Source organism: Silurus aristotelis (assembly GCF_946808225.1).
Source record: "Silurus aristotelis genome assembly, chromosome: 6".
In the NCBI taxonomy this organism is placed as follows: Eukaryota; Metazoa; Chordata; class Actinopteri; order Siluriformes; family Siluridae; genus Silurus; species Silurus aristotelis.
Genome location: NC_139579.1, coordinates 33,732,162 through 33,744,661, shown reverse-complemented (window position 1 = coordinate 33,744,661; position 12,500 = coordinate 33,732,162). Strand labels below are relative to the sequence as shown.

Below are 12,500 nucleotides of genomic sequence, written 5' to 3'. Positions count from 1 at the left end.
TCCAGCGTTCAGTGTTTGCAAAAATTCTTATAATGGAAATAGATGTTATAGGGGGCTTTGAGCTCGTCTTACCTCAGGAGATCCAGGTTTCAGAGAGCTTTTCTTAATCATTTGGAAAAATAAGGATAATTCCAGATTAGGCTTAAATTTGACCCAGTGGTGGCGCTAGAAAGTGGTAACACTCGCCTCAAATTTGGTCAGAATGTTCCTATGACAGCAGAGGCCTGTAGCCGGCGCGACTATACAAATAAGCACTTGTGGGTTAAGGGCCTTTCTCAAGGGCCCAACAGTGGCAACTTGGTGGTGCTGGGATTTGAACTCAAAACCTTCAGATTAGAAGTCCAAAATCTTAACCACCGTGCTTCCCCTGGATCATTTTAAGGTTGAAGAAGACGAGGTAGATGTATGTTAGATGGCTACACATCTGACACTATGTAAAGAATCTCAAGCAACTCAAAGGACTGTGATTAGGAAATGATGCAATAATTACACTGTCCTACTGAGAACGTGTGTGTGTGTGTGTGTGTGTGTGTGTGTGTGTGTGTGTGTGTGTGTGTGTGTGTGTGTGTGTTAGAAAAAATAACACAGTGCTGATGAGAAACGTCTCTCACATAAAATACATTTTTGTACTGTGTGTATGGGATTGTTGTCTCCTTGTTTGATCCACCTCTGAGATGTTTAAACCTGATGAAGGATCAGAGCCAATTCCATGAGATTGATGATCTTCAGAGAAATTCACTTTATCCAGAACACCAGGGTTTGGATCAGAAACTACAAAAGGCAAAATATTGTTGGAAGGATATAAGACCAGAACAGATCAGTGATTGCAGAGCTGCTATGAGCTTTCTCAGTTTCCCCACAACAGGAACATCACATGATCCAATCAACATGAATCTGGAATGATTGACAGCTGTGTTGGAGTTGTGAACTCCAATTACATTCACCCCACATTAGTCATGTTTATAATTATACACACACACACACACACACACACACACACACACACACACAGGTTTTACCCCACTGATTATTTGTCTGTAACTGCACCTAATGACTCTGATGTTTTCAGACGCTGGTGGATTTCTTCCTTGAGAAGACGTGTCCAGTGTCCGAGCGACTGAAAATCTTCTACAGCTGCCGAGCTCCTCCACACTGGGACCTGCAGGTACTCCAGTTTATTACAATTATATTTCTATCTAATCACAAACTTCACGAGGGAACCGATCACAGCGAAGACCTCCACAAAGATTTTTTTTACGAAATGTAATGCAATCAACAGAATATACATGATGAAGCGTCTAATAATCACTCGCACTATTAAAAACACTCACTGGGAAGGCGTTCAAACTCTAATCAAAATATTCAGCGCTAACTATATATAATTAATGTTGATAATGCAGGTGTTACAGGATGTTAATGCCCCATGTGGAGGTGAGAAACAGCCCAGGGTGAAGCAGAGAGCAGTAAAATGGACAAATTCATATAAATATTTAGTTATAATATGAAATAAAAAAAATTATATAAAATTTTTATTTGTAATATTTTATTTAAATTGCACTTCCTCAGCAGCTCGAGTTCACATGAAAGAAATAATCTTCCTCGGCATGAAACCATACTGTTGCTCACAGATGGTCACCTCTTCTCTCAGCCTGGCTTCCACTACTCTTTCCCATAACTTCATGGTGTGACTGATCAACTTAATTCCCCTGTAGTTACTGCAGGTCTGCACATCTCCTTTATTCTTAAAGATCAGTACCAGCACACTCCTTCTCCATTCCTCAGGCATCTTCTCACCTTCCACAATCTGGTTAAAAACTCCACTGCATCTCTCCTAAACATCTCCACGCTTCTACCGGTATGTCATCTGGTCCAACCGACTTTCCATTCTTCATCCTCTTAATCACTGCTCTCACTTCCTCCTTACTAATCCTATCTACGTCCTGCTTCACCAACTCCACATCCTCCAACCTTCTCTCTCTCTGATTTTCCTCATTCATCAGCTGCTCAAAATACTCCCTCCATCTTCTCAACACACTCTCCTCACTAGTCAACACATTTCCATCTCCATCCTTTATTGCTCTAACTTGCAGTACATCCTTCCCAGCTCGGTCCCTCTGCTTGGCCAATCGGTATAAATCCTTTTCTCCTTCCTCAGTGTTCAACTTCTCCTACAGTTCCTCATATGCCTTTTCCTTGGCTTTCGCCACATCCCTTTTTACCTGCTGCCGCATCTCCTTGTACTCCTGCCTACTTTTCTCATCACTCTGTCGATCTCATTTGTTTCTCCAACCTCTTTCTCCTTCTGCTCTCCTGCACTTCCTCATTCCACCACCACATCTCTTTGTCTTCCTTTCTGATTCCAGATGTCACACCAAGTACAGACTCAATTCCAAAAAATGTTGGGACACATTTTTTTCTGAGAAACTCCTTTCTGATGTTGCTCCACTATTTCTCACTGCAGCATTGGGGGAACTGGTGATCCTCTGCCCATCTTGACTTCTAAAAGACACTGCCACTCTGAGAGGCTCTTTTTATACCCAATCATGTTGCCAATTGACCTGATAAGTTGCAAATTGGTCCTCCAGCTGTTCCTTATATGTACATTTAACTTTTCTGTCCCAACTTTTTTAGAATGTGTAGCTCTCATGAAATCCAAAATGAGCCAATATTTGGCATGACATTTCAAAATGTCTCACTTTCAACATTTGATATTTTATCTATATTCTATTGTGAATAAAATTTAAGTTTATCAGATTTGTAAATGATTGCATTCCTTTTTGGAATCGAGTTTGTACCTTTCCATCTGTCTCCCTCATCACTTCTGCAGTAGTTCCCCAATCATCCAACACCTCTTCACCACCACCGAGCCCCTGTCTGACCTCTTCCCTGAACCTCACACTACACTCTTCCTCTTTCAGTTTCCACCATCTTATTCTTCTTTCAGTCCTCACTCTCCTCCTCTTCTTCTTCGCCTCCAAAACCATCCTACAGACCACCATCCGATGCTGTCTAGCTACACTGTCCCCCGCCAACACCTTACAGTCTCCAATCTCCTTCAGGTTGCATCTCCTACATAGAACATAGTCCACCTGTGTGCACCTTCCTCCACTCTTATACGTCACCCTATGATCCTCCTTCTTCTTAAAATACGTGTTCACCACTGCCATTTCCATCCTTTTAGCAAAATCTACCACCATCTGCCCTTCCACATTCCTCTCCTTAAAACCATACCTACCATCACCTCCTCATCACCTCTGTTCCCTTCACCTACATGCCCATTAAAGTCTGCCCCAATCACCAATCGTTCTTTCCTACGTTCACCTTCTACCACTTCATCTAACTCACTCCAGAATCTTTCCTTCTCCTCCATCTCACAGCCAACTTGTGGAGCATAAACACTGATGACATTTATCATCATCCCTTCATCTTCCAGCTTCACGATCATCACCCTATCAGAAACTCTCTTCACCTCCACTACACTCTTACTGTACGCTTCCTTCAGAATCCCCCCTACACCATTTCTCTTTCCATCCACACCATGAGAGAACAGTTTAAACACCTCCAATGTTCCTCCTCTTACTCCCTTTCCACACAACATCTCTACCTTTCTCCTCTCCATCATATCAGCTCCCTCTCTCCCTTTACCAGTCATAGTACCAACATTTAAAGTACCAACCTGAACCTCTACTCTCCTCTACTCTCCTCCACTTCTCCTCCACTTCTCCTTTCCCTGCTGTCTCTGTAGACGTCTTCCTCCTCTCCTTCTCCTCCTTCAGCCAACAGCAGCACAATTTACACCGGTACCCTGTTGTTAATGATACCTGTGGTGGTCGTTGGTAATCCGGGTCTCCACCGATCCGCTATGAAATTCTGGTTTGTGATCCGCGTATTTGATTTGGCACATGTTTTACTCTGAATGTCCTTCATAATAAACCTCCACATTTATCCGTGTTCAGACACTGAGAGTCTCCTGACCTGAGTAACTCTAATGACTGGGTTATTTATGCAAAAGCATATAAATTGTATAATTATATAAAAGAAATTCTACAACTGATCTGTATAAATAGTGAGTGTGATTCTCTTCTACTTGCAGGTTAAATCTGATCTGAGATCAGTTGTTTATTGGTTGATAATGAAAGTGTAATAAATGTAATTTATTTCTACAAAGAAAGCCCAGAGAAAGTGTTTACCTTCCAATTAATGACTAATCACACACACACACACACACACACACACACACACACACACACACACACACACAGACTCTCACACACCCTGCAGTTGCTGGTTGGTGGTCCAGAGAGCAGTCCAGTGGAGTGTGTCAGGCATTTTTAGGGTTTCATTTGTTTAGTTTTTCAGTACAATGCTTTCATTTAAATTAAGCACGCACACACACACACACACACACACACACACACACACACACACACACACACATTTTAAGGTGTTTTTAAATACTCAGGCGGCATGGTGTAGTGTGGATCGTCAAAATGTTTTTGGGGTTTTTTGATGGTTGACTGAAATACTAGAATACACACACCACCCTTACACACACACACACACACACACACACACACACACACACACACACTCTCACACACACACACATGTGTACTGACTTTCTCCTGCCACAGCCTGTTGTACTTCCTGTTTATCTTGTATGACTGAAGTCTTGTCCAATCAGCAGAAAGTATTTTATTCACATTTTATTCAAATCTTTGTCGTGATGTTGGATTCGTTCATGTGTTTTGCACTTTTCAAATACTATGAGAGAGAGTGAGGGAGGAGAGGGAGGGGGAGAGGGAGGGAGGAGAGGGAGAGGGAGGGGGAGAGGGAGGGAGGAGAGGGAGGGGGAGAGGGAGGGAGGAGAGGGAGGGGAGAGGGAGGGAGGAGAGGGAGGGAGGAGAGGGAGGGGGAGAGGGAGGGAGGAGAGGGAGGGGGAGAGGGAGGGAGGAGAGGGAGGGGGAGAGGGAGGGAGGAGAGGGAGAGGGAGGGGGAGAGGGAGGGAGGAGAGGGAGGGGGAGAGGGAGGGAGGAGAGGGAGGGGAGAGGGAGGGGGAGAGGGAGGGAGGAGAGGGAGGGAGGAGAGGGAGAGGGAGGGGGGGAGGGAGGAGAGGGAGGGGGAGAGGGAGGAGAGGGAGAGGGAGGGGGGGAGGGAGGAGAGGGAGGGGGAGAGGGAGAGGGAGGGAGGGGGAGAGGGAGAGGGAGGGAGGGGGAGAGGGAGGGGGAGAGGGAGAGGGAGGGGGAGAGGGAGGGAGGGGGAGAGGGAGAGGGAGGGGGAGAGGGAGGGAGGGAGGGAGGGAGGGAGGGAGGGGGAGAGGGAGGGAGGGAGGGAGGGAGGGAGGGGGAGAGGGAGGGAGGGAGGAAGGAAGGAGGAGAGAGAGAGAGAGAGAGAGAGAGAGAGAGAAGAACATGGGAGTTTCAGTGTAATAATGTAAAACAGCAATAAAGCTGGAATTGAAGATGCTGAGATCACTGCCTAGGGAACGATACCCAAGCAGGAGACCCACATGGAACGTGTGTGTGTGTGTGTGTGTGTGTGTGTGTGTGTGTGTGTGTGTGTGTGTGTGTGATGAACACTGATAAGGTGCACAAATAGGCCAACAGTTTTCGCTCTCTCTTTCTTTCTCTCGTTTCTTTTTTTTTTTGTTCTTCTCACTTTTTTATTTCCTCCTCACTTATTTTCTCTTATGTTATTTTATTCATATCACTTTTTCCTCTCCTCTTTTTCTCTCTCTTCCCCTCTCTCTTCCACCCTCCCTCCCTCCCTCCCTCCCTCCCTCTCTCTCTCTCTCTCTCTCTCTCTCTCTCTCTCTCCGGTATCACCTTTCATTTTTCTTCTTTTTTCCTGCTTTTTGTGTTCTACACATTCTTTCTTTTTATGAAACACTCATTTATCATTAGAAACACGTCTCTCTCCGTCTCTCTTTCCATCCCTTTTTCTCTCCATCTCTCCTCATCCTTTATCGAGTGTTTATCATGAGCGTCACGTTCTCTCCACTCTGCCTGGTGACGCCAGTGAATGCGCTTGTGATTTATGGATTTACCCATAATGCACTTGGGATGTGATACACCAGTGAAGGTGAGGAACAGCTGGAGGTCACAGAGGAGCCGATTAAAGGGACGTTTCCGTTTCCTCGTATCCGTTTAAAAGGAGAATGTCAGCGTTCCTCGTCTTAATGTCAGCGTTCCTCGTCTTAGTCACAGCGTTCCTCGTCTTAATGTCACAGCGTTCCTCGTCTTAATGTCAGCGTTCCTCGTCTTAGTCACAGCGTTCCTCGTCTTAATGTCACAGCGTTCCTCGTCTTAATGTCACAGCGTTCCTCGTCTTAATGTCAGCGTTCCTCGTCTTAATGTCAGCGTTCCTCGTCTTAGTCACAGCGTTCCTCGTCTTAATGTCACAGCGTTCCTCGTCTTAATGTCAGCGTTCCTCGTCTTAATGTCAGCGTTCCTCGTCTTAATGTCAGCGTTCCTCGTCTTAGTCACAGCGTTCCTCGTCTTAGTCACAGCGTTCCTCGTCTTAATGTCACAGCGTTCCTCGTCTTAATGTCAGCAGTCCTCATCTTAATGTCACAGCATTCCTCGTCTTAATGTCAGCGTTCCTCGTCTTAATGTCAGCGTTCCTCGTCTTAATGTCACAGCGTTCCTCGTCTTAATGTCACAGCATTCCTCGTCTTAATGTCAGCGTTCCTCGTCTTAATGTCAGCGTTCCTCGTCTTAATGTCAGCGTTCCTCGTCTTAGTCACAGCGTTCCTCGTCTTAGTCACAGCGTTCCTCGTCTTAATGTCACAGCGTTCCTCGTCTTAATGTCACAGCGTTCCTCGTCTTAATGTCACAGCGTTCCTCGTCTTAATGTCACAGCGTTCCTCGTCTTAATGTCACAGCGTTCCTCGTCTTAATGTCACAGCGTTCCTCGTCTTAGTCACAGCGTTCCTCGTCTTAGTCACAGCGTTCCTCGTCTTAATGTCACAGCGTTCCTCGTCTTAATGTCACAGCGTTCCTCGTCTTAATGTCACAGCGTTCCTCGTCTTAATGTCACAGCGTTCCTCGTCTTAATGTCACAGCGTTCCTCGTCTTAATGTCAGCGTTCCTCGTCTTAATGTCACAGCGTTCCTCGTCTTAATGTCACAGCGTTCCTCGTCTTAATGTCAGCGTTCCTCGTCTTAATGTCACAGCGTTCCTCGTCTTAATGTCACAGCGTTCCTCGTCTTAATGTCACAGCGTTCCTCGTCTTAATGTCACAGCGTTCCTCGTCTTAATGTCAGCGTTCCTCGTCTTAATGTCACAGCGTTCCTCGTCTTAATGTCACAGCGTTCCTCGTCTTAATGTCAGCGTTCCTCGTCTTAATGTCACAGCGTTCCTCGTCTTAATGTCAGGGTTCCTCATCGTAATGTCACAGCGTTCCTCGTATTAATGTCGGTGTTCTTCGTCTTAAAGTCAGAGCGTTCCTCATCCTAATCCTGAGTGTGTGTGTGTGTGTGTGTGTGTGTGTAAGGAGCAGATACTGTGTGTATTAACAGATCAATCAGAATTTTTCACTAAACATATTTATATTCAAAAATTACTCTTTTGACTCACTTTATATTATAGTGTGTGTGTGTGTGTGTGTGTGTGTGTGTGTGTGTGTGTGTGTGTGTGTTGCAGAGGCAGTTAGCAAGTTTGCTAACAGATCTTGGGCTAACGAGCTCTGCTTTGCTGATTTATGAGAAACTGGAACTCTGGGAAGACGCGGTCATCTGTCTGGAGCGAATGGGCAAGCATGGCAAGGTGTGTATATACACACACACACACACACACACACACACACACACAATCTCTCTCTCTCTCTCTCTCTCTCTCTCTCTCTCTCTCTCTTGTTTCTTTGTTCTTCTTGCATCACATCATTACTGACCTCTTCCCATTTCATTTTTCATCTGTCATACATAGTTATGCCAAAAGTGACTCAGTCTCACACACACACACACACACACACACACACACACACACACACACACACACACACACACACACTGTTCAGAAGAGTTTGATATTTTGCTGTTTTATTGTATCTGTTCTGATGAGAGTCGTGCACTCAGAACCTACACTCAAAGCTACAGCGCCATATATGAAGTGAACTACAGTCAGATACACACACACCAACTACACAACACACACCAACTACACAACACACACCAACTACACAACTACTCTACACACACCGGATACACACTACACACACCAACTACACAACACACACCAACTACACAACTACTCTACACACACCGGATACACACTACACACACCAACTACACTACACACATCGGATACACACTACACACACCAACTACACACTACACACACCGTATACACACTACACACACCAACTACACTACACACACCGGATACACACTACACACACCAACTACACTACACACACCGGATACACACTACACACACCAACTACACTACACACATTGGATACACACTACACACGCCAACTTCACTACACACATTGGATACACACTACACACACCAACTACACTACACACACCAACTACACACTACACACACCAACTACACACTACACACACCAACTACACAATGCACACACCAACTACACACATCAGTTACACACACCAACTACACTACACACACCGGATACACACTACACACATCAACTACACACTACACACACCAACTACACACAACACACACCAACTACACACAACACACACCAACTACACACAACACACACCAACTACACACAACACACACCAACTACACACAACACACACCAACTACACACAACACACACCAACTACACAACACGCCAGATACACACTACACACACCAACTACACTACACACACCAACTACACACTACACACACCAACTACACTACACACACCGTATACACACTACACTCACCAACTACACTACACACACCGGATACACACTACACACACCAACTACACTACACACATTGGATACACACTACACACACCAGCTACATTACACACACCGGATACACACTACACACACCAACTACACTACACACATCGGATACACACTACACACACCAACTACACCCTACACACACCAACTACACCCTACACACACCAACTACACCCTACACACACCAACTACACCATACACACACCAACTACACACATCAGTAACACACACCAACTACACTACACACACCAACTACACTACATACACCAGATACACACTACACACACCAACTACACTACACACACCAACTACACTACACACATCGGATACACACTACACACACCAGCTACACCACACACACCAGCTACACTACACACACCAACTACACTCTACACAAATCGGTTACACACACAGGATACACACTACACACACCGGATACACACTACACACACCAGCTACACTACACACACCAGCTACACCAGCTACACACTACACACCAACTACACACTACACACACCAACTACACACATCAGTAACACACACCAACTACACTACACACACCAACTACACTACAAACATCAACTACACTACATACACCGGATACACACTACAAACATCAACTACACTACACACACTGGATACACACTACACACACCAACTACACACTACACACACCAACTACACTACACACACTGGATACACACTACACACACTAACTACACTACACACACCAACAACACACATCGGTTACTCACACCAACTACACGACACACACTACACACACCAACTACACTAAACACACCAACTCTACACTACACAAACCAGCTACACTACATTTACATTTGTAGCATTTAGCAGACGCCCTTATCCAGAGCGACGTACTAAAGTGCTTTGAGTCTCTAGTAATGAATAAATCTACACTGTACACCAGATTACACACTTAATATAAATATAACTCTTGAATTCTACAAGCTTGGAAAGTGTTAATTTTAAACTACACTACACACACCAGCTACACACTACACACACCAGCTACACACTACACACACACCAAATACACACTACACACACCAGCTACACACTACACACACCGACTACATTACACACACCAGCTACACACTACACACACCAGCTACACACTACACACAACTACTCTACACACACCAGCTGCACTACACACACCAAATACCCGCTACATACCAACTACACACACCAACTACCCGCTACACACTAACTACATACTACATACACCGACTATACACAGCACACACCGACTACACCTCACACACCAACTACACTACACACACAAACTACCCACTACGCATACCAACTACATAATACACACACCAACTACACTCTACACACACACCAACTACCCACTGCATAACAACTACAAACACCAACTACACATTCTACACACCAACTACACTCTACACACATCAACTACACACACACCAACTACACTCTACACACCAATAACACACTACGCATGCCAACTACCCACTACAAACCAACTACATACTACACACACCAATTACACACTACACACTAACTACACTCTACACACAGCAACTACAACTACACACCAACTACACACACTGACTACACATACTGACTACACACTGCACACACTAACTACACTACACACACTGACTACCCACTATACACCAACTACACTACACACACCTACTACATACTTCATACACCAACTACACACTACACTACAACATCCGTGGTTTGGAGATGAGGAGTGTGGGTGTGAAAATCGAGTATGTATTGGAGTTTGGGGGGGTGGAGTTGTGTTTAATGAAGTTGAGTGTTCTGCTGGGGAGATGTTTTGCTGGGGAGATATTCTGCTCTGGAGATGTTCCACTGGGAAGATGCTCTGCTGTGGGGATGTTCCACTGTGTAGTTCTTTGGATATGGAGATGTTCTGATGTGGATATGTTTCACTGTGTAGTTCTTTGGATATGGAGATGTTCTGATGTGGATATGTTTCACTGTGGAGATGTTCTGATGTGAAAACAATCCACTGTGGAGATGCTTTGCTTTGGAGCTGTTTGCATGTGGAGATATATTTGTGTACACTGAGTCTACACCAGTGCAAGCTGCATTTTTGTCATGCTAGTTTCTTATAGCCGACTTCTGATCTTCAGGTTAGGAGAACCCTGGAGCGATTCCTTTTAATTGCTCTCATCAGGAAACAGGTCTACTCTTACCCAGACATTTCCTTCAGCAGTGACTTACCAAACAAGTGGATCAAACCTCTTTGGCAGCATTAAAAAGAAAAATCCAGGACTCTGTGGGTACACTGCTCAAATATCACCTTCAGGATGTGTGATGTGACCATTTAGAAACTTATAAAAAGTTAGTTCTCTCAAACACTCCAATGTATTTAAGTTTTTATGGAGAGCCAGCAGATATTTGGTGACCAAGGATGTGTTTTGTGTGTATTTAAGGGTGATTAAGGGGTATTTGGAAGTAGGGAATTTGATTAAGTTTTGTGGGTGGTGGGGTTTGGAGGTAATTTACATGGGCTTGTGGGGAAGTGATTGTGTTTTTTTGGCGTTTTAATGTTTAATCAGACTTATTAAAAGGACCTACAGGTGGATTTAGGGAAAGATGTTGTCCAGGGGTATTTGTTGAAAGATGGCAAATAGTTTGTTATATAAGATTATTTGGTGCTATCATTTAGTGGTGGTTGTTGTGAGTTACGGTATTTATAGAAATGTTGTATGATATACTTCTGGTAAGAAGTTCTACTAGATTTTTAAGTGTTTGATAAGGTATTTTGTATACAAACTGTTCGATGGAGTATTTGTGTGTAGGAGGTGTTTGATGGGGTATTTGTGTGTAGGAGGTGTTTGATGGGGTATCTGTGTGTAGGAAGTGTTTGATGGGGTATCTGTGTGTAGGAGGTGTTTGATGGGGTATCTGTGTGTAGGAGGTGTTTGATGGGGTATTTGTGTGTAGGAGGTGTTTGATGGGGTATCTGTGTGTAGGTGGTGTTTGATGGGGTATCTGTGTGTAGGAGGTGTTTGATGGGGTATCTGCGTGTAGGAGGTGTTTGATGGGGTATCTGCGTGTAGGAGGTGTTTGATGGGGTATCTGCGTGTAGGAGGTGTTTGATGGGGTATCTGCGTGTAGGAGGTGTTTGATGGGGTATCTGCGTGTAGGAGGTGTTTGATGGGGTATCTGTGTGTAGGAGGTGTTTGATGGGGTATCTGTGTGTAGGGGGTGTTTGATGGGGTATCTGTGTGTAGGAGGTGTTTGATGGGGTATCTGTGTGTAGGAGGTGTTTGATGGGGTATCTGTGTGTAGGAGGTGTTTGATGGAGTATCTGTGTGTAGGGGGTGTTTGATGGGGTATCTGTGTGTAGGGGTGTTTGATGGGGTATCTGTGTGTAGGAGTTGTTTGATGGGGTATCTGTGTGTAGGAGGTGTTTGATGGGGTATCTGTGTGTAGGAGGTGTTTGATGGGGTATCTGTGTGTAGGAGGTGTTTGATGGGGTATCTGTGTGTAGGAGGTGTTTGATGGGGTATCTGTGTGTAGGAAGTGTTTGATGGGG

General features: G+C 44.7%; 1 protein-coding gene across 1 annotated transcript in view; it reads left to right on the top strand.

Annotated features, from left to right (window-relative positions):
- ttc27 (tetratricopeptide repeat domain 27) overlaps positions 1-12,500 on the top strand; it is a 62,589-nt gene that overhangs the window by 40,169 nt on the left and 9,920 nt on the right. The window contains exons 11-12 of the mRNA XM_083544599.1: positions 1,070-1,165; positions 7,644-7,766. Coding sequence (XP_083400725.1) covers positions 1,070-1,165; positions 7,644-7,766 — 219 coding nt within the window. The remainder of the gene's footprint in view (positions 1-1,069; positions 1,166-7,643; positions 7,767-12,500) is intronic.